Below are 23,985 nucleotides of genomic sequence, written 5' to 3'. Positions count from 1 at the left end.
GGGTTTGGGCTGCAGCATGCCTAAACTAACACAGCTTCCAGGCTGGGAGTGGTGAAGTGCCCAGGAGCTTCCCAGGTGCTGTGGGGCTGGTATGGAAGCAGAGAGGGAGTCTTGATGGACCAGAACTGACCTGTGCATTGTGCATCACCCGTTCCATATGTTCCACAATACTCACACTGTCAATATTTAGCATCTGAGTTACCGAAATCTCAGGCTATCCTGAGAGCTGGAGAGCTGATGGTGTAGTTGTATGATTGGGCTGTGCAGGACAAGAGTCCATAATCCTACAGCAACTGACTGTCTCTAAAAGATCTCCATTTTTAAAAGCTCTGAAGAGTAATTGTTGGACCACATGGATTTCAGAGTACAAGTATCTTTACAAGTTTTAATTTGGGGAAAGAAAAGAAGAGATATGAAAAATAATTATTCCTAGTAAGCAAAATAATTTGATTGCATCTTTTTTATTTTCTTGAGCAATAAGAGTGAATGTAAGATGCCATACTTATTATTTCACTATAAAAAATTAACAATAAATAGTCTTCACAAACAATAAATAAAATTTTAATGTCTATTTTTAATTATATAGACTGTAACCATGGTTAAATTACTCAACAGGGATTAAATAGCAGGAATAGCCTGCCAACACCACAGCTGAGACGATCTTCAGGAGCTTCTGGCATTCCACCTATAGAATCAACATCTTCTAGATGGGAACGTAGTAACAGCAAGAGATCTCATCAGGAATATAACACATCAAGGTAAGCACTTAACCACATTTTAAGTGTAATAATAAATGTAGCCTTTCTAAAATGTTCATGTCTGTAATTTTGGAACTCGGCAGCAGAAGTATTCAATGTAAAATCTTGTGAATTAAGTCTCCAAATTCTGCCAGTATAAACTGGAAAATGTTTCAAGTTAATTATATACTATACTTTGTAACTCTGTGTGATCTCAAGTAGAAATCAGGTCATTCTGAGGTTGAATGGCATGCTCTGTCATAAGAAGTAGGCCTGCATGTCAGTTTTAGTAGGAAATGAAAAAAAAAAAAAAAGTCCAACATACATGATTGCAAAACAAACTAGTTTAACCTCTAAACCTTTACTGACTTCCTCCTTCTCCTTATTGCTTAAAATATGTATCACTTTCCAACTTCCACATACCCCAAAATTTGTTTTCTAATTAAAAAGATGATATAACTTTCTTGCATTTGATAGCCACTGTTGTGAGTATTGCAACATTTGTTATCCCTATGGTCATCAAGTAAGCAGTAAGGTAGATTAAGAAAGTCATCTCTTTACCTGTTAGTCAATATGGAGCAAATGAAGCTTTTATTTCCAGAATTAAGATTATATTTTGAATTAGGATTAAAATAAATGTACTTTTTTTTCTTTTTGTTTAACGTTGTATATGAGTGAAACTTCACACATTTACTTTTATTTAAATGTGTAGAAGTGTATGGCTTTGCTCAATATCTTGTAAGAAAAGTACAACAGATGTTTGAAATTGTATTGCAGCTTCAATCCCTAAAATGTGTGTGGTTTTGCGCCCTTTTTTTTTTTTTTAATACTTGGTATCTCTTAAGACTTTAATGGTTTTGTATAGGTCATAAGGAAAGTATGATAGATGCATTCTTTTTAAAGAAAACGTGAGTTATGCTTATAACTGATAATTACTAGTAGTGGATGAAAGTTTATATACACATATCCAAGAATTTATTTATCAATATTATATTTAATTTTAAAGTGAACCATTTAAATAATTTCATTTTCCCCTCGAATAAAATATGCTCTTCAAGTTTTTGCATAGCAAAACTTAATTGTGGTTTGTGTATAAAATATAATTGAAGATGCTAGTAGTGGCAGTAGTAATAGTTTAAAGATTGTATTTTCATGCTGATTTGGTTATCAGCGTTTGAAAGAATCTCCCCAGCTATATCCACTAGCAAAAACCAAAGACCAGAGAACTTGCTTTAAACTTACAAATCGTGGGACTTAAGTTTGAGGCTCAGCACTTCTGGTGCAGACGCAGTGTATGTTTACAGAGGGTTTCCTTACAGCTTCTACCAACCAAAGAACCTACTGAAGCTCACCCAATTAAAAGTGATACAGAAAACGCTTTTGCTCATACTCCATCACTTTTAAATTATCTCTTGACCCTGATGACTAGCACTCCTAGTTAGTCATGTTCTCCTGCCCTGCTCCTGTCCACTCCCATACAGCCCTAGAATATGTGTTCACTTTTTTTATGGTTTGTGTCCTGGCCTTCAGAGTTCTTGCCAACACTTACACTGTCCCCGTCTTCTTACATCTTCCAGTGATTGTTCTTATCAGGTTCCCTTTAACTTCTAACACATAATCATCTCAAAATCCCCCGTGGGTGCTTACCTTACAGATAAGGTTAGATGACGTAGCTGAACTGGCATAGCTGTTCCTGCTGCCAAAAGAGGCAGTCCTGCATTCCTAGAGTACTTTGTGCCATTGGCTCTGGCTCTTGAGTCAGCCCCTTAAATTGTCAGAAAAATACCAGCAATAAAAAAAGACAGTTTTTCCTGCCTTGGGGAGCTGATTCACCCCAATGAAAGACCCAGTGAATGTTAGAAGAGAAGTAAGGAGGAGCAGGCTAATAGTAGAAAAGGAGAGTGAAACAGCAAACTGTTTGCTAGGAGGAAAGCTTATCAAAAATCAAAATATTATTTTACATACAATGACTGCTTTCAACTGGATTCTAGCTGAGTTGAGAAAGATAAGATATTACATAGTGGTGTAATAAATTAATATTGCTACAAAATTTGATTTAATGCTCCAGAATTTTTTTCTATCCGTCCAGACAGTGTTCAAAAGCAACTCTTGAGAGCTGCCATTCTATTTGCATGCAAATTCTTGATTTGGTTTTTCATACAAACATGAGTTCAAGATGAACTGACTTTGCTTAATATATAGTCTTCCTACACTAAATACTGTTGCAGCATTTTTATGTGCTTTAAAAGAATACATGTAAGCTATGATAGCTAAACAGTGTACAAATAGTGAAAAGTTCAATCTATCCTAGTTGTCAACCCAAACATTTTTTAAAGTTGATTAACATGTCAGCATCAGACTTCAGAAGAATAAATCTGTGTTTATTCTTTAACTCATTTTTTATATTTATATATTTAAACAAATTATGGGAGATCAAGTATTATTTCTGTATTTGACTTTTGGTTGAAATCTGATTAAACAAGATTAAATCTGTTTTGGTAAATACTGTTTCCCCATACTGAAATGAAATAATTAGTTTTACATAAAATATTTTCACTTTAAAGTACATGTGTACAGTTATTTCTAATCGCATATCGCATTTTTGTTTACTAAAGGAAATATGTAATTGGAATTTTGGCATGCAGTTTCATACCTAGAACAGCAGATGGCATAATTCAACAAGCGAGTTTAATGATTTAGCTACTGAAGTACAATATGACTTTGTCAAAAACAGCTTTAGTTTTAAGATGATAATAAATAAAATGATTAATTAAATATGCAAAAATTGATTTGAAAAGCAAGCCATGGCTGCGTAAGATTGTCATGGTATTTCCAAAGTAACCAATCTTTTAAAAGTTCTCAGATCTCTTAGAAAACAGCCTGCTTTGTTAAAACCTTAAAGAAAAGTAAATAACATGTTAGAAAGTAAAACCTATGGCATGTGGCCTGAATATGCTTATTGTGTCATTTTAGGACTGCATAAAGTTTTCTGTTGCTTTCACCTAGTACCCAGCAGTTTTTATTCTGTATAATTGACACATAGTGTCTACCTGATCTTGAATTAGACTTCTTTCTAGTACTGTCTTTTTCTTCAATGGTAGTGGACCTGTAGCAGATCAGTCTGGCCATTTTATAAGCATTTTATTTAATAAAATGGAAGACAAGGTAGGAAAGAAAAAAAATTCTTACTGTTTTATTTTCAGCCAAGGATCTCATTCAAATGGGTCTTTTGGTGCAAACTTGCTGACAATACCAAAACAAAGATCATCTTCTATGACATTGACTCATCATATAGGTCCCAGACGAGCAGGTAAGATCGTGCAATTTGTATAGCTTAGTGGCAGGATGTCAAGGTAGTAGTTAGTACATCAATTGGTTTTTTTCATGTAAATGTAGTACTAAAATAATATCAGCACGTTGCATATATTTAAAAAAAATATTTTTTTAATCTGCTTCTCAGAATACTCAAAATTACAGTTAGCATCAACTTTGTAGAAATCTCAACTATTTACCTAAGGCTATGTAGCTGCAAAATGTTATAATGTTCAGTATGGCTGGTACCTGTTGAAAATTGCAACATTCATATACATTAATAAGGGACTTTTTTTTTTTTTAGTAATTATGCTTTTTGTAATAGAACAGTGTCACTTAGAAATTCCTAAATACCTGATAGCCACCTGAGATGAATATTTAAACAAATTTTGGAGGGAGTTGGAGTAGATTTTATTCTAACACTGTCAGTGTAATAAGCTAGTAGATACTGTAACAGCAGTGCTGAAATACTGTGTATATCAGTATTTCAGAGATTACAACTGGTTTGTTTGCCCATTTTAAGTGAAAACTTGAAAACTACTTCTTTTGAAATTTCTGTCTATTCATTTTAGCATGATTTAAAAGTAACAACCTGTCTAATAATTTTGTTTTATAAAAGGTTAAATATGTGGGTTGGATTGAGAGAGATGAATGCACTTTTTAATTTATTAAAAAACAAACAAACAACAAACCAACCAAACTCACCAGTTTTCTCTGTATTACTGATGGCTTGGTTGTTTCTCTTTCACTCTTCTAAACGCAAGAAACATGCAAACTCAGGCCAGATCTGCATGTAAACACATTGTTGCACATTCTCAATGGTTCTGTCTTCATAAAAAGCTGGGCTGCCTTCTGCACTTTTCTACTTTGAATCTTGCGGAAAATACAGAGTGCAATGTTATACATTAAAACCTATTGAATGTGTACATGTAAAAAGGATGAAATTAAGTAACCAATGTTAGAGTATTCATTTGTTTTAGTTCTAGAGGGGAGTTTACAAATTGCTTCTCAACTTTCCAGATCTTTCTTTGCAGCAGTGAAGTGACATTTGCTTTCTAAAACTTCTATCTCTGCACCTAGCAATGTGGACTTTGAAAAATCTTGTCTTTTACTTTAAAAAAATGTATTTACATATACTTTTTGGGTGTGTGAGTCAAGTCAGCGTAGCCTGTGACACTGTTGGAAGTGTGTAATCTATGCATTCCTTATTTAAGGGCAATACTGTATATTCTCTTAGTAATTTGTTATCAGGCACTGTACAGTCATAAAACTTATGATGGAGTTTTTGCTTCATAGTTTGCAGCAGAATAAGTGATTCAGCTTTGGAAAGTCCACAGAATACCTCATTATTTTGCTCATGGGCACTTTATTCTTTTGATAAAAATATGTTTACAATGGCTATAACTTACTTCAGGCACTTGTAGAAAACCTGTCTTTTGTATATTTTCACAAAAGAAATAAATGATGCTTTGGCTTAATGCAAAATTTTGTTGTGAACTCAGGTTAGGCACAGAGTAGCCAAAGTCTGGATTTCCCAGCTTGCTTTCCTAGATTTCACAGACAGAAACCTGAAGTAAACCCTAGCTTACTGTTGGAACAGGAATGGGGAACTTCATGGACCTAAGGAAGATCGAGTTTTGTTGTCTGTTTGTTTTTTATCTCTAATTACCCATGAGCACACTTTAGATCCCCCCCCCACCCCAATGGCTTATTAGGCAGATTTAGATAGATTATCATGCCAATTAAAAAAAGGTACATCACTGTCAAAAAAGGCCAGTATTTGCCCACTTCAATCCCTCACTTCAAAAAAATGATTACAACATTTTGGTTTTTTACTTTGTCTTTAAAAATGTCTCAAGCATATTTTTTCTTTATTGCAAAACAATGAGGTAAAACATTTTTATCTAGGTCAGTTACCAATGCTGAATTGGTTTTGATGATTTTTTTTCTGGAAAATTTAAAAAGCAATCCTGAATCAGAAAGGAATATGAAAAGTTTCAGCTACTGTTTAAATTTTGCCAAAGCTAAAAACCAAACCAAACCTTCGAAAGCCAGATGTTATAACACATTACATAGTTTGCCCATTCAGATGTGTAGCCTAGACTGCTGCAGAGTTGTAGATCTCAAAACCTGGAATAGATCTAGCTACTTTATATGTGTTTAACAATGTGAACTCTACACCGTGTTTTGAAAACTTGCACATTCTTTACAATTTATAAAGGTTCTTGTAGTTTAATTTCAGTCTTTCTAAACAATAATGTTTTTATTGTAATCTGAACCCCATCTAATGTTTGTTTTGGAAGGTGCTTCTCCTGGCCTGAGTCCCGTGGGTTCACCTAGTCATGGATCTGTCTCCAGTGGGGCTTTCAGCAGCTGGTCACCTGTAGAATTTCCTGATACTGCTGATTTTCTTACAAAACCAAGCATTAATATACATAAGCCTCCAGGATACACATTTAGTTCTCCAGATTTTCAGCAGCAAGTTAAAACATCTGTAGGTTATATGTGTAGCAGGTACTGTAAACTCTATTACGTTTTTAGTATGCGTTGAATATGCGTTGAAAAGAATATAATTAAAATGAAAAAATACAACAAGACCTGTACATCTACTAGTATTGAAAAAAGGCATAGGATCTCATAATAATCTGTAACTATATTATCCAGGAGAGACTAAAGAATGCTGTATGTATGCCATTGATCTGAAATGGCTCATCCTTGAAAGCAGCAGTTATTGTAGGGTAATGATATTTTACAGATTTTTAGAAAAGGAGGACTTCCTACCTTGGAATTGAATTCTGTACTTCTGAATAGTTTCTAAATAATTAGCTCTACTTTATTAATTCATAGAGGTGAGTCCAGGGGAGATGGTGGTTGATTATTTTCTAAGTACGGTCTAAATCTCTGTGTGCCAAATTTAGGAGAAAATACTAAGGTCCTTGGTGGAGGAACCTTCAAAAGCATGCCTTTTTAAGAAAAGTAATTTGCAGATATTTTTCAGTACAACACAGCAGTAGCAAAAGAAGAAAATTACTTAATGTTGTAAATATTTTTCATGTATTCTGTAAGCTGTGGACATCAGATACTCAAGCCTGTTCCAACACCAGAACCAGAATTTGCAGAATATAAAGACAGAAAATCAGGTGGGATTTCAAAATAGATTAATATTTGATATAAACATCCTTTTTTTTTAAAGCCAATTAAATTAAAATTTTTATATTTTTACATGAAATTTTTCCTATACTTTAAGTAACTCATATGTATATATTTTATTTTAGCTTGTGACTTAGGATAATCAAGATAAACTAAAATATTGCCTGCCTCAGAGTAAGGATTTTATAATAGGCTTCCACTGATAGCTTTATAGTTCTGTACTCCATATATCAAACAAGTTCTCTGCCATCTCAGCTAAACTAATCACTGAACCAATTCTTGCAAGTAAAAAGTTATGCTTCTAGCTTTTCTCAATCTTGAAATAGGTTTGTCTAATAAATTTTGTCCTTTACAACCTTTTTGTTGTTAAATTCTTAAATAAAAATGGTTTAGAAACAAGCTGTTACTTATATTTCTGTGAAGAATCTGTATGATCAGTTTGAGAATTATTAGACAGCAGTAATTTACAAATAAATTATTGATATGGTATTTATGTATGTATTTTCTTTAAGGTGAAATTGGAAGTGCTAGTGTTTCAAAAGAATCTTTCCACCATACAGAGAAGAAAAAAGATGAAAGGAAGGAAATGATCAATCAAACACAAAATAATCTGCTTGTAAGCATGTAATTGAAAAAAAACTTGCAATAACTTTTATCAATACAGTATTTCTTTATCATTTCTAACATGCTGTGAAGAGGTCTGCATTGCTGAGAATTGTAATTTCTGAAGGGAAATGTTGCATCAGTGGAATTCAAATTTTCATTTAACAATTGTGTATTTCCAACTTGCATAAATTTCACTAGCAAATGACAAGAAAGATGGTGATTGTATTAATTTTTTTGTTGACCAAAATTAATTTGTGTAGTTTTAATGTTGATAGTATGCTCCAACAGTTTGACTAGTATTTTCTCTTGGAAGTTAATGAAAGATGTGGCAGTTTCAGTGAGACTTACAAATGAATGTTCATACAGTGCAATGTATTGGAAGTGCAGGGAGACAAATGGTTTAAGCTTTACTAACATTTTGGGTTTATACATCAATTTTTTTAAAGCTTGTTTAATTAATGAACTGTTAAAGGTCAGTAAATATTTTGTTAGCCTATGCATATTTTTGCGTTGTTTTATTAACTCATCTTGTTTAAAAAGAAATAAGAATGAAAATTTAGCACCATCTCAGAAAGCCCTGGAATCTGCTGCCCCAAAATATGAAAAGTCAAGCCCTTAACTGTGCTATTTGTACTATTGATTTATGATTATCTCATAGCCATAGTTACATCACCATTCAATAAGTTCAATAATGAGTTATCATTTTCTTGGCTTCTTTTGCCAGTACAACTGACAAATTAGTTTTCATTGTTATTTTAGAGATGATAAAGTATCTTACTCTCATACAGGTAGAGCAGAGTCCTACATTAGTAACAATGTTATTAGACCATGATTCACTAATGGAGAAGATGAACAATTGGAATTTCCAAATTTTTGACCTTGTACAAGAAATGGGAGATCAGTCTGGAAGGATCCTTAGCCAGGTTTGTTGTCTTTTATTATATGAGGGAGGGTGTGTAAAGCTGTTGTGCTTTATATATTTTATTTAAACTGTGAAGAAGTTTTGCAGTCAACATATTTATGAATGCTAACTTGAAAAGTAGAAATATCATTTCTCATGTACTCCATTTCATTGTAAACCATAAAAAGTGATCGATCTATAGACAACTTGCTCCAAATTTTATCAATTTTACTCTCAATGTAAAAATAGGTTAGATTCACACTTACTAGGTTTCATAGTAATATGTCATTTCCTATGAAAAATTGTCTCCTGCTTTCAGAATTAACTACCTTGTTTGTCAACCATTTCTTTTTTCTTTATTTCAGTAAAATATTTCTGCCAGAGCTACACCTGTGGGGGAAGAGAAGTGATCTTTTAGGCAGTCTTTTGCCTCTTGATCCTACAAACAATGGGATTTTTTTTCCATGCTGCTTTCTGCATGTAGTATCCCTTTTATCTCTTTCTGACTTATTACTAAGCTCTTTTGTGCAGTTTTATGTTGTGCTGAAGCCAATCTACTGGCAGGTGCAAAAGTATGATCCTGTTTGCTCTTCCCCAGCCTCTCCCATTCATCAATGTCATCTGGAAGCTTCTGTTTCTTTCTTTATACTGGATTTAGCAATCATGGAGCTATAGTATGAGCTGGATTTGCTTCTGATCTGACCTCAAAATATTTTTATTGCCAGTACCTTAGTTTCCTACCCTGGAGTAGAATGCATGTTACTCTTGTTCACGAGTAGTGTCAGGAACAATCAGCTGGAGGGAAGGAAACAGGTTAGAAGTACTCAGGTGCAGTTGGAACCATAGGCCTGCACCTATACTGAAGACAGGAAAAAACAATGGGGATAATTTCATTTTTGTCATTACACACTGCCTTTTCTTTCATAATACACAATACTCTGGGTATGGTTTTAAATCTTCAATTAGTCTTGTTTGATCAAATGTTTTCAGGTCTTTTGTCACCTCAGTTGTTAGCGACAACTGTTAAGGTACAGACTGGAATGCCATAATCCACTTCTGAGTGGTGTTTTTACTGTAGTATACTAGTACTCTGTGATTCACATTAGCTTGCAGTTCATTTGTGTGCAATCTAGGGGATAGTTCAAACTTGTAAGTACTTAAGTGTGCAGGTTTATACTTAAGTCTACCAGAATTTCTGTATCAGTTCTTCCTGATATTGTATGTATGTGTACTACTCGTCCTTCTCCCACCCCAGTCATTTTGTCTGTTGTGCTGTAAGCATCTGATACATACTTAAGAGTCAATTAAAAACTGTATTTCACCATCATAAGTTGTAGGGTACTCAGATTGGGTATGTGTAAGGGGAATGGTTGGGGTAGGTAGAAGGAGGGATGTCCCCTCATTTTGCTCTCATATTCCTTTGACCATCTCCCACATTTCAGAATGTATTCTTTCTCGCGAGTGTCTGGGAAAGAAGTGACAAAAATGAGTAGCAGTGACTTGTTTTCAAAAGCTTTCTTAATATTTTCAGTCTTGGGTGTATTAGGTCTTTGTAGTCACTAAGCTCTACTTGTAAAACGTAATATATTTGCACAGTATATACATGTGTGGGTGTTCTGAGTACATTTTTGAAATATTTTTTCATTTATCAGCTAGCTTTGTTAAAAATAGCCAAGATAAGTCATAATGAATAAAAGAAATAGGATGTCTTTGCCAAAGTCTCAAAAATAGTATTTTTTTTTATATTAATGGCTCTGCTACTATAGTTAAGTAATTTGAAATTTTGAATAACAAGTAAGAATATAGATTTCTTCTTTTTAGGTCATTAATGGAATAAAGCATGAGTTCTTTAACTTTATGAAAATTTTGGAGAATATTATTAAAAATAATCAGTTGTGCATAGAATTTATCAGTAAAGAAATAAAAGCTTTTATTATTCTGTATTTTAGAGGATGATAAAAATTCACATTTTTGTGCTAAAAAAAAATCATTAAACATATCTCTCTGACCATAGCTTTCAGATAATCTTTAATGGAATTTCAGTAACTTCCATCTCCATCAGCAAACAAAATTTTAAAAACAGGAATATTTTTAAAGTTGAAAAAGAATATGCTTAGGTATACTAAAATTCATTTTAATATGTATTTAGGTAACTTATACCTTGTTTCAAGACACTGGTTTGTTTGAAATTTTCAAAATCCCAACTCAAGAATTCATTAATTACTTCTGTGCACTAGAAAATGGCTACCGAGATATTCCCTGTAAGTACTATCCAATTACATAAGTTTTTCTTTTGTATTAGTATATCTCCTTTAGTGTGTGTATTAGTTTAATGTTTAATACAGAGGTAGACAATGTCTGAACTTAGTATATTTTTAATTAATACATTTGTCAGAATTTAGAACTGATCTAATGAATTGCAGCAAAAAATTGGTGGACTCCAAAACTGAATTTGTTAATATGTAGGTTGAATATAATCTTAAAGAATTTGAATGAGTAATTGAATCAAACATACTGAAGTCAATGGGAGAATATTTGCTGATTTAACAAAAATTTGGTTTAGGCCTGTAATAGAATAATAAGAAACTACAGAATTTTGACAGTAATTATTCATCTTGCTGTTTAGGGCAGACAAATTTATTGGAAAACAAAAGAAAACAAAAAAATGACCCCTGTCTGTGTTGTCCCCACCCTCCCTCTCACCTACCCTGTGTCACAAGTGTTTGAACCAACCCAGGTGCTTGTAGGTATCAGATTGGAAGCAAGGCTAGTGGCTCACCATTGCTGATTTAAAAGGCTATTTAATCCCTTCCTGACTCTCAGCTAGGATGAAGTATGCTTAGAGGATGTTTGATGTTTATGTAACTTGTTTCTTAAAAATGTTCAGTGATATAGCCTCTGCTAACAATTTAAATTCAATTTTTCCTTTATATTTACTCAAAATCTCCCTTACAGTAAATGTGGTACGTTACATTTCTTTTTTCTTTCTATTTGTTCCTTTTGATTATATTTCAGATAATATTTTTTATTATATTTTGATAATTTTCAGATCACAATCGTATACATGCCACAGATGTTCTTCATGCAGTATGGTATCTGACAACACGGCCCATTCCTGGATTTCAGCAAATTCATAATGAGCACATAATGGAAAATGATATGGGTATGTATTCACACAGGTTATTTTTTACTTTTGCTGTAAGAAAGTTTTGATGAAACTATATTAGGTAAAACAAATTACTTTGGAAGAAAATATCTAATTATTCTTATCACTCAAATATTTTTTTGTATTTTAATATAAGCCAGTAGGAATACCACAATGTTAGTACACGCCATTAAGAAATATGCAGTAGATTTTTAGAAAAATTATTAGATGAATAGTGTTTAGTTTGTTAGCCAAGAATACAGGTTCACTTCATAAATTTTCTATGCTGAATGAAACCTCTGTATACTGCTACAGTCAATGTATTTTTAGCATTTGAAATACATTAGACTAATACTTCTTAACTTTATTGGGAAATTAAATAGAACAACAACAAAAAAAGCAAAGTCAAAGTATTTAACTTAATTGAAGTTCTCCTTAATAGTTTTAGTGTAAAAATTAGTATTTCAGGATTTTGTATTAGATATCACATGCAGACATTCAGGCATTGAAGTGACTACCCTAACAATAACTGCATAAGAGCATCCCTGAAAGAGAAATAAAGACTTCAAATTCAAATTTTGTATGACATTAGTTCTAATGAAGCTTGTTTTTGTGTTGTCTGCGACTTAATGGAATTAACTTTTAAATTTGTAGTTTTTACTAAAATATATGCTGTAAGTAAAGTATAATTTTTCTAAATATAAACCTTTATACTGAAATAGATGTATTTAAGAAAAATAAAATGGGGAAATCAAGCACTCTCTAAGAACTCTGTCTTAGACGTGCAGTAAAATAAGACAAGATGCGAGCTGTGGCTTTTAAAGGGCTGTAATTTTAAGAAGCAATTTGTTCTGTACAGTTCACATCATACAGTACATGTTATTTCTTCCTTACTAATTAGCACCTCTGCTGGCACCTTTCTCTTTTACCAAGTTTGTCCACATCCACTGATTATACCCTATTGCATTTTCTTTCTCTAAGTGTTAAAAGGGTTGGGACTGGAGACTTGACTGGAGGAAAGAAAAATGATAAAAATCCTTTTGTTTCCCTTTACAAAAAAAGTAAAATTAAAATAAGAAATTTTAGTTTTATTGCTTTGGAACTCTTCCAGTATAAAAGTTACTAGGATTTTTAATCCTCGCTTATTCTATTAGGGCAAAAGAGCCCCTTTTTATTGTGCAATGATGAAATAAGTACTATTGCTTTTTTTTTTTTTTTTTTAAAGTAGTGACTTTGACCAGGGGAAAGAGGAGAATAAAACTGTGAATCTCCTTATCATGCAAGTATCTCTAACTTAATGGTTTAGTTCCTTTTGCAGTAGTTTCCACTGTCCCCTGAGCTTTTCCTATAGGTCTGCAAGTCCAAGAAATGGGCCAAGTATAGAATTACTAAGGGAGATGCTGATTGATCCTTTCTTGGCCTTATTGAGGTTGGAGAGAAAGTGTAGAATGCTCTTTTAGTACTGTCATTTTAAGAAGGGAATGAAATTCCAGGTCTGCATAACAGCAGGAGGTCTTTAGCAGCATGACAGTAAGGGGAAGGCATAAGAAGTGACAGAGGCCTTAACAGTAATGTGTAACCATCGGTATCCATGTGGATTTTCCAAGATCTGTAGTTTGGACTCCGAGATGTACATTTTTGCTAGTTTTTCTCCTTCTCTTCATTCCCTCCCATGGAACAAATACCTAAAAATGCATTTTAATAATTAAAAGCTTAGATTGTTATGGTTGCTTTCTAATCTAAATGGCAACTCTACTGCAATCAAGAGACATAGACTAGATGGCCAGTGTCCCTTGTTCCCCTAGATTGCCTTCTGTGCTTGCTGAAACATTCCTCTGAACAGCCTTCTGCAGCACAAGTGAACTGTAGCTGCAAAGAGGTGACTTCCTCTGTTTTATGTCTTCTAAGGCACCATACAGTTTCAAGGACCAAAGCAAATCTTTTATTCCTTCCTCCCCTCTTCTGATGAGGGCAGCAAGTGTGGATATCTGCCCCATACATATTGCCAAAAGTGTAAAGGCTACATTTCTTTTTCTAAAATTGCATGGCAAGAGTGAGCTCTGACTGTGCTGAATTAAAAATACTTCTTTTTCTTGATTATGACTGTTCAAAGTTCTTCTGAAAGTCTCCTTTATTTGTGTGAATGATAGTTACCCCTCAGCATTATAATGGGAAATCTTGTCTGAAAAAATGGATCCTGAGGTATATCTGCATGTAGTACTAGGTAAAGGATTGGTTTTAGAACAGGAACATTCAGCTTTCCAGTTTTGGCACACTTCTTGCAGGCTCCACAATGTCCTGTAGGATTGTGCCCTCCCTGTGTAATGTCATGAAACAGCTGAAACTTTTTATGTATTTGTAAGACTACATGTACCCTTCTGGACAACCTGTGTGGCCATGATTAATTTACGACTTACTGGCATTTCAACTTTTCTTCAAAATTGCTGGTTTATCTATAAACAATAGTATGACTTTTTAAAAAAGTATAAGTCTTTCTTTGCCAATTATTCAGCTCCACAATTACAAGGATAATTATATTAAGATTATTTTCACAATAGTATATGGCTGAGTCACTTAAAATGTATTAAAAATATGAATGAAATAATGTTCTGAAAAAATATTTTATGTTTGTATTTTCAATTTTCTTAGATGAAGCCAGTGGTATTGCCCCTGTTAGAGTCAGCTATATTTCTTCAAAAAGTTGTTCTATTGCTGATGACAGTTATGGTTGTCTGGCATCAAACATTCCTGCTTTGGAATTGATGGCTTTATACGTAGCAGCTGCCATGCACGATTATGATCATCCTGGTCGTACAAATGCTTTTCTAGTGGCTACAAATGCACCTCAGGTAAGAAATTCTTTAGCCAGAAAATTATTTGTCTGTATCTGAAATCAGAATAATGAAAAATTTTCTCTTCTATATCCCTACTGTAGCCAGTTTAGGATCATTTGCCCAATTTAAGAAACAGGGAAATTAATTTATACTTAACTTGTGTAATACTTTTTTTCTTTCTGATAAATTCCTATGTGTTTTGTATGTATTGGTTGTGTATGTGTGTAAAAATAATTTTCAATTTACAAAATTGAAAATAATAACATAAATCAATGCAGGTAAGAGTAAAAGATTATTTCATGGAGAGCTGGCCCTAGGGCTGTCTAAGCAGCTAATTCATGGATATCTTACATTTTGGGAGACCTCTGAAATCATAGTGGTATCAGCAATTACCATAAACAGACATGTTTCTCTACTAGTCCAATTAACTGCATTGCCTAGTCTTTGTATTTCTAATTAATCCTGTATGGTAAATAGCCATTACCTTTAAGGGAGTATGAGTAAAATAAGAAGAAATTGGTAAGGCATCCTTGCTTTTATCTCCCATATTCAACTTTGCTGTTAGAACAGAGTAGAAAGAAAGGAGATGCTGTGCTCTTCAGGGTCTAAAAGGCTAAGACAAAATAGGTAAAGGAGAGTAAAGCTAAACAAAATAGCAGATAGGAAAAAAAAAAAAAGGTGGGGCAGGGAAGAATTGGAAGGAAAAGCACGGAAGAAAAGATGCCTAAACTGCACGGTGAAATAGTTTTATCTGAAGAGTGGAATATTATCTGGGGAAGAATATTTATGATGGCTATTTGGATCGCTCTTAATAAGTTAGAGACAAGAAACTTAAGTAATAACAACAACATCAACAACAACAATAATAATAGTAAGTCAGAAACCAATACAACTTGTCAGGAGATGGATACTTTAAAAGTGAACTTTCCAGTCAGTTTTCAACAATTCCTTGTTGCAAAAAAAGTTTAGGATGTAGGCAGTTATGTATTTCTGCTGAAAGCAGTATACAAGGAAGAATAAAAACAAACAACACAGACATTCATTGCCAATTTTCAAAAATACACATGTTCATTTTGTTAATGATCTTTTCCTTTCCTCAAAACATAAAGATTATTTTTGCAGTTTTCCAAATAATTTTTTCAGGTCCTATTTAATCTATATTCAATTATTTTCTAGGATGTTTTGTATAAACACGGAAGTTGTGAGTAAAATCTACTACTGTTTTAATATTTTAATTAACTCATTTGCAGTTAAAATGTATTCATCAGCATTAAACGTAGCACACTGAAAACTAGTGATAGTCCACACCATTTTGCGTTAACCACAGTTCTTATATGCTTTGGAGTTCTTTTTGTGTTTTTTTTTAAACAATACTGGAATTAAGAGGAATTAAAAGCATATACTTAGATCTGGGGTGTGGTTTGGTTTGTTTGGTTGGGTTTTTTATGTCAGTGTGTGCGCTCCACACATACTTGCCAAGGATCTGAAGTCTACATTTTAAGTGGTTTGTGTATGTGTGCCTACAGTGTGAATGTAGATGTCAGTAAGACATCATTAAGGACTTTCAAGGAAAGAAAAAACTTTGCTAATTGTTTGGGTTTTTTTTTCTCATATGCCATTTTTGTTTCACTTTAACCTTCAAAACTAGAAGGCAAAGCATCATTTCCAATGGTTGGGGTTTTTTGGTTTTTTTGTTTTTTGTTTTTTTTTAAATTAAGTCTTGTTTCTGACTAGCCCTTAAGCTTCAGAATATTTAATTATAATTTTAAATCTTTGCTCTGACATTTATGATTCTCTCTCTCTGTTTTTTTCTTTCTTTTTTTTTTTTTTTTTTGTAGGCCGTTCTCTACAATGACAGATCGGTCTTAGAAAATCACCACGCTGCTTCTGCCTGGAATCTTTTCTTATCACAACCTGAATACAACTTTTTATCAAATCTTGATCATGTAGAATTCAAGCGTTTTCGTTTCTTAGTGATTGAAGCAATCCTTGCCACAGATCTCAAGAAGCATTTTGATTTCCTTGCAGAATTTAATGCCAAGGTTTGTTACATTTTAGTTTCTGCACTGAGCTTGTCATGATATACTGATGTTAGTGTTGCTACTCAGTAGTTGTTAGTATTAATAACTTGCATCTAAAGTTTTATGTTATTTAAATTTAGGTTACAAAAAAAAGCAAATAGAGTGTTTCCTTTGTACAAACCAATTGTAGATTGTTTTGTAGATTGCCTAATAAGCCTAGCAGAATGTTACTCAGGGACCCACAGGAGAACACGATCATATCTCACATATCCATCTTCTGAGAGATAGTAAATGACTTTTTTTTACTATATAAAACAAAAAAAGATCTAGAAAAATTAATGCAAGTGTCTGTTGTGCAAAGCCTGAAAAAACCCAACCCCATTGATGAGTTTTAACTTAATTTTTAAAAATGTACATGCTCAATCCAGGTCAATGATATCAACAGTCATGGTATAGAATGGAGCAATGAAAATGATCGCCTACTGGCCTGTCAAATATGCATCAAACTGGCAGATATTAATGGCCCAGCAAAAGTTAGAGAGCTGCATCTGAAATGGACAGAAGGCATTGTTAATGAATTTTATGAACAGGTGGGTATAGAAAGTGTAATTTACTCTTTTTTTAATGACAGGCAGATGATCAGTTCTTTGCATTAGCAAATGTATAACTAAATTAAACATTATTCCTTGTGTTAAATCTTCAAGTAAGGTATTTCCATCTTCTCTTTCTGAATACTGAAAATTTATTTTTATAGGTAGGATACTAACATAATCTCTTACTTTTTATCAGTTGTGTTAGAAGCTTGAAAACAAGCTCCCTGCCAATGTTGTCCATTTTTCAGATATTAGTTTATTTTCTTTTGGTTTTTTTTTCATAGGATGAAGCTGATTAAACCAAAATAACTTCTTCCACTTTGGGAAGTTAAGTTCACTGGTATGTTTCCAGGTCAAAGAATATGTATAGAATCCACAAGACTGGAAATGTATATTCAGCTAACTCTTAGTGCAAAGACAGAAGATATTTCAAAACTTTCAAAATTAAATATTAAAAATACACAGTAGTAACTAACAGTATTAAAATGGAAATAAGATTTTTACAGTGGAACTTTGATAAATAATCCTATCAAGATTAACTGGAAAAAAGCTTGAAAATTTGTGGCCTATGTTTACATTTACAACTTCTGTAAGACCCCCAAATATATTCTACATTTCTACTCTGTTATTTTTCTGTAGTCAGCCTTCTGAGGAGTTAACTATTTATGAGGCAACAACCAAGGATTGAAAAATACTTTTCAAGCTAGGAAGATAAAAGTAAACAACAAAATCACTTGGGAGATTTAAGCAATAGCAATAATAATCTGAAGTGCATACACTTACTGTAAGACCTTAGTATTCTAAGTTGCTGCTTTAGGAAAAACTTTTTTGTAAACCTATCAGGTCCACAGAAGTGCTGAGACAAGTGATTATAACTCAGAGTTCTGTAGGAGCAACTGTTCAATTTTTTCTTCTCCAATTTATAAAATGGGAAAAAACCCCAAACCACTTTATTCTGGATGTTATAGTTCATTTCATTTTTCTATGACTTTGGGGGGAAGCCATTTACCAGGATGCCTTACTCTAGCTGATTACTTTCCCATTTTCTCTGTTCATCAGCTCAGCATTTGAAGTCAAAACTCTGCCTACCCTGAAGCCTGTAAAGGCCTGCCTGTAAAGGCCAAGGAATAGCAGCTCCAGTAGAACTAGGTCTGCATCCATGCACAAGGGTATCTTGCAGCAAAGCTGAAGGGAGGATTATGGGCTATGCAAGTCTGAGCTATAATGTGTCTTTATTTTAAATTGGCCTAATTACATTTTCATTCACTTAGTCTATACTATTATTGCCTCTAGTAAAAAGATACAATGCATGTGATGTTTACTTGGTTCCTTAAAAGTAATCTTTAAAATAAAAAATTCAACTTAATTTTGTGAGTTCTGATAATTTTTTTTTCATTTCTTTTTCAGGGTGATGAAGAAGCAAGTCTTGGATTACCTATAAGCCCCTTCATGGATCGTTCTTCTCCACAGCTTGCAAAACTGCAAGAATCTTTCATCACTCACATAGTTGGCCCCCTTTGTAATTCCTATAATGCAGCTGGGTTGCTTCCAGGGCAATGGGTTGATGAAGAGGAGGAGGATGCAGAAAGTACTGAAGATGATGATGGAGCACAATTAGAGAGTGATGATGATGAAATGGGAGATGATCTTATTTTAAGTAAGTTTCTGTATTTCAGTCGGCGCATATGGTTGTCATTTAATAGATTCAGACATAGCAATGAGGGTTGAAATTGTATAGTACAAATATTGTAGATTTTGCGATTATGCTACTTCATAAATTTTACTCTTTTAATAAAATTTTTGTTAATACCAGGAGACTTGCAATTTGAAACAAACTCATTGTTATCCTTTGCCATGTCAGTATTTAAATATTCTGAATAAGCATCCATGGTTTTTGCTCAAATTTGCATCTCTTACAACGTGCCATTGGTTTTGTATGTGTAAAATACAATTACTTTGAATCTCAAACAATCAAATGTGCTTATAATTTTACAGAAGCTCAAAGAAAAAAAGGTAGACGAGTATTTTGCCAGCTAATACACCACCTCAGTGAAAATCACAAAATATGGAAGAAAATGATTGAAGAGGAAGAAAAAAATAAAGCTGAAGGAGCTAAACTGCTGACTGAGATCTCATCTTTACCTCAGGCAGATGAAATTCAGGTTATTGAGGAAGCTGATGAAGAAGATGAACGACAACTAGGAGAAGACAAGACATGCTAAGAAAACTTCAGTGGTGTCCAATATGATGATAGCCTATTTTTTTTTCCACTGTGCTGACTTTAGCCTGACACAGTTCACATAAAATTGAAAGGCCTTAATACTGTGAGAGGATTCTTTCTACTCTAGTGGAATCCCACTCCTATGCACTTTTGCCACACAAAATATGAAACTTTATTGAAATATTGAGTATTGTATACCCTGATGCAAAGTTCTTTATGCCTTAGTTGGTATAAAATATCCTGATATAATGCTGCCTTGCTGAATATGGAACTCTTATTTTCCTTGAGGTACCTGAAATTTTTAAAAACATTCAGTGACTTCAGTTACCAAAGTGGCAAGAACTTTATGCTAACAAGGAAAGGTGGGATGGATCCTAATATTGTCTTGAGTTGTTTATTTCATGTTGTTTTTGAACATGAATGAGAAAAAGTCTGTGCCTATATGAAAACTATGTTACTGTTGCAGTGCAAGCCTGTTGTGGGGTGTCTACTTAGTGCAGTAGTGTGCTTAATGTAGTCATCTCAGAGCAACTGTTCAAGGACTGTGACATAAATGCTGAATTCTGATATTTGTGGTTTAAAAAAGAAAAAAATCCAGGTGCATCTATTTCTGATGCTTTTTTATTATTGTGCATAATCTGATGTTTTATTTTTGCAGAAAATATTCAGGTTTGCAGTGGGTGTTCATGATAATTCATTGAATACAGGGCCATTATCATCTGTTGCCTTGCTGTTTTGTGGTAGAACATTAAAAACATGTTCAGCTACTTAAATTATTAATGGATTTTATTCTTTTAGTCATAATGCTATATTTCCTGCCCTTACTCAGGTTCCTGTTTAAAAACAAGTCAACCACATCATAGATTTTTATCTTGCACCAATTTCCAGTATTAAATTTTAAGAAAATATGATCGTATTTCATTTATTCTTTGTATGTAAAACTTTAGGAGAATTAAAGATTTTTTTTTTTTAAATAGACATAAACTACTGTTTCAAAATGGCTGGTGTATTTTTATGTGCCACACGTCTTTTTTCTGCCATCACAAACATAGCTTATATTGCCTTCAAGTTTGATGTACATCCTGAAATATATATATGGAAAGCAGAATGTGAAAACTTTGTGTAAAGCCTAATAGCAAGATAAACATCACTGTACTATATTCCATTTTAGATTGTTGAGTTTTTAAATAAGAAACTTAGACATTCCACACAAATGTATTTTTAGGAACACTACCATTGTAGGTCTAATTTAAAAAAAAAAAAAAAGAAAAAAAGGCATAAATTAGGCTACAAGTATGTAAGCAAGCCACAAATAAAGCTAGATTTAAAAGTGCACCTTTTACTACTAAACATTTATATGCTGGGCAGTTGAATTGAATAAAAACAAATGCACACATGTGCAAGTTGCTAAATGTATCTTAGCATATTTGTGTTTACATTTACATCAGTTGACTTGGAAAAAAAAGGTAACATTCCTAAGATAACCTTGTGTAAATTGTATTGCACTATTTTACACAAACAAATATTTATTCTGCTCTTTGATTGGCCAGTTTAAATAACTGAAAGGAATTTTTTTTATTTTCCACTAATAAGCTTTTTGTTGATCCATTTAGAAGACCACTGAAATGTCCTTTTGCTATTTTATATATTCAGTGCCAAATCCCCCTTTGCTGCCATTATTACTATCACTGCATTTTTTTGTAACACAAGCAGTGTTAAAACCAGATATTTCTGTCATTAATAAAATGTTGCACTATTGAAGCTGGCACTTATTGATCATTCACTTGTATTTTACATTTGTTGTTCATATATTTTCCTAACATAATTTGAAGACTACAGAAATTATGCTCGTTTCAGTATGCTGTATTCTCAGCATTTATGTGTTTGTATATAAAAAAATCACTTTAATACTGTTTAGTTTCATTTTGCTTTGACTGAAAAAAGATGCAAATGAGCTTGTCTAAAGTCAGTTATATTATTTTACATGACAGTTTTCCATTTAGTTGCCTGTTAAAAAAGTATTATTAAAAACTAATATAAAAAAAGAATAAGAAGGTAAAAATAATACTTTATCTTTTACTAAAGCATTGGCAGCATTTATATCTGGTGACAACTTTGCCAGCAACTTCAAATCTCAGGTTTCCCTTAAACTCTTTAGAAATACTGAAGCAATTTTAAAATTCAGAAGTAAGTATCAAACCTCAGTGTTTAATAAACTATAATGCTAATATGTATTTCCAACTAGATATTTTCAAGTTACAATAGCTTGTTTCAAAGATATGTTTAATTATGAATGTATTTAAAATCCCCTTTAAAATGTCTGTTATTTATGTATACATAATATGTGACTAATTGTTACTCTAAGAGCAAGGGGAAAAGAATGTACAAATGTCATCAAAGGTTCATTCAGGGCATGTTTGCAGAAGTGGATGTAACTGTAACTGAAGATGTCTTAATCTTTCAAATGGTAAGGGAGGGTCATTTGAATGTTGATTGAGCTGTTGTCAACAGTAATATATCTCCATATAAGGCATATCACTCTTGTGCTCTTAACAACCCACTGAGAAATTACAACCAATTTAAATCTGTGATCACACTTCTATTCACAGCTACCAAGGGATGCTAAGGAGCACAGAAAAGCACACAAAGAACACAATTAAAATACTTTCTAAAGCAAAACTCACCACTTTTTTTTTTTTTTTCAAGTAGGCCAAATTAGCTTACATTGAATTAATGCTGCTACCAGTAGATATACCTTTTATGGATAATATTCTCAGGTTTAAGTAAAGTCTTCAGCCCCTTTCCTATCAAGAGCCTCCCATGTCCTCATTGCCTTCTTTTACAATGTATGTTGGATTACTTGCTCCTGTGCGTACAGAACTAGATTACAAAGTTTTCTGGAAGGACCCAATTCCCTCCATGCCTCTGCAGACCTCTGGATGTTATGGTGGTGCTAAACTAATCAAAATGAACTACTTGGATCCTCTTCCCATGAGTTCTTCCTCCATGACAAAGCTAGACGGTGTGTCTAATATTCAAAATGAAAGGACTAGTGTAACATTACTTGAGGTAAGTCCAAATTAACAAAGTTTGCCCAAGACCTGATTTGCTCTGTACATAGAATCATTTCTTCTCTGTACTTCTTGCATTCAATTTTAACTACAACCAGTGGCAGGTGAATCAACAAAAGGAGTTAGCAAAATTCAAGAGCTCACTTATAGCTTTGGTGCTTCCTCCTGGGCAGGCATAGTTGAGGCTGGGCTTCTTGTTCCTCTAAAAGTATACACAGAATTTGAGGTAATCCGGTGTGTGGCACTAACATTCACAGGGCAGTACTTTCCCTTTTGTCCAAAAAACATTTGAGAAGGTGTGAGAGGTGCAGAACTGGAAGCGTCTCATATGCTGGTGAGTGTGAGATCAGGAATCCCAGTCTGAGAGACATGTTTTGGAGTAAAAGAATGGAATTAGCTTAGGCGATGAGAATTAGAAAGGAGACATAAGGAGGGCATACCCACACACATAAAAGATATGTTCTTATTCAGAAGAGACACTGTGTGTTGTTTCACGCCAGTTCATTGTCTTCAAAAGAATATGGAAACAGGATATCTTTGGTAAGTCAGAATATTTGGATTGTTAGAAATGAAATGAAAATTGAAATGAAAATTAAAATATACTACTACTAATGATACAACCTTCATAAATTGTGATGCAAGTTTAAGAAAATGGATTTTTCTGCGGCTTATAAAGATTAGATAAGAGAAAATAAATACACAAAGTTGATTAAATGAGGTACAAAAAGTATGATCAAGGCAGTGTTTTATTTTGCCTTTTTTTCCTCCAGCTTTTCTCAGAATTGTGTTTCTGGACAATGAGCTGCTTCATGTCTGTGTTAAAGCAAATGAGGTAATGAATTGCTTTCATTTTTGCAATGAAGAATTTTCCTTTCGATATCTTCTGAAGTAAGCTTTTAACCTGCTATAAGAATCATACTGCAGATTCTCAGAGATGAAGCTGGCAAAAGGACGTAACTGTTAACTGGTCCCTATCTGATGTTAATATAATAGGGCCATAAGCAATTAGTACTTTTGTTCTCTGCTAAATGAGAAAGAATAATGTCTTGTATTTCAGAGGAAAGAAAGGTCATGGACTAAGCTGCTCTAGGATAAACATTCCAGTGCACTTGAGTTTCTAGTTGGCAGTGACCCTCTTGTCATGGTGTACATCCCCCACATCCTTATGAATCCAGCTAATAGATATATAACTCTTAACTGAGCAATCTGTCTCCATGGTTGTTTTGTCCATTTGTTACTCTCATTTCTCTAAAACATTTCTGGCTTAGACTTGAAATACTACTTCTGGTTAGTCTCATTTCTGTTATCTGCAATACTCTAAAAAAAAAAAAAAGTAGAGTAACTAGCAATTGCTTGTTTTGTTAATAATAGCATTAAGCTATAGAAAGTGGTTC

General features: G+C 33.3%; 1 protein-coding gene across 2 annotated transcripts in view; it reads left to right on the top strand.

The window, feature by feature from the left end:
• Positions 1-22,203, top strand: part of PDE3B (phosphodiesterase 3B) — a 95,659-nt gene extending 73,456 nt beyond the window's left edge. Inside the window, exons 4-16 of one of the 2 annotated variants that reach the window (XM_052810598.1) lie at positions 616-758; positions 3,941-4,047; positions 6,353-6,563; positions 7,116-7,189; positions 7,712-7,815; positions 8,594-8,728; positions 10,856-10,967; positions 11,756-11,869; positions 14,501-14,700; positions 16,524-16,727; positions 17,135-17,296; positions 18,707-18,956; positions 19,295-22,203. In XM_052810598.1, the coding sequence (XP_052666558.1) occupies positions 616-758; positions 3,941-4,047; positions 6,353-6,563; positions 7,116-7,189; positions 7,712-7,815; positions 8,594-8,728; positions 10,856-10,967; positions 11,756-11,869; positions 14,501-14,700; positions 16,524-16,727; positions 17,135-17,296; positions 18,707-18,956; positions 19,295-19,521 (2,043 nt within the window). In that variant the 3' untranslated portion in view covers positions 19,522-22,203. Of the gene's footprint in view, positions 1-615; positions 759-3,940; positions 4,048-6,352; positions 6,564-7,115; positions 7,190-7,711; positions 7,816-8,593; positions 8,729-10,855; positions 10,968-11,755; positions 11,870-14,500; positions 14,701-16,523; positions 16,728-17,134; positions 17,297-17,583; positions 17,640-18,706; positions 18,957-19,294 lie in introns of those variants that run through there. The other variant, XM_052810599.1, reaches the window with a different exon arrangement.
• Positions 22,204-23,985: the final 1,782 nt, after the last annotated feature.

The sequence above is a fragment of the Harpia harpyja genome, chromosome 16 (genome assembly GCF_026419915.1).
Source record: "Harpia harpyja isolate bHarHar1 chromosome 16, bHarHar1 primary haplotype, whole genome shotgun sequence".
NCBI classification, from domain to species: Eukaryota; Metazoa; Chordata; class Aves; order Accipitriformes; family Accipitridae; genus Harpia; species Harpia harpyja.
The sequence above is the reverse complement of the archived record's forward strand: the minus strand, read 5'-3'. Positions and strand labels throughout refer to the sequence as shown.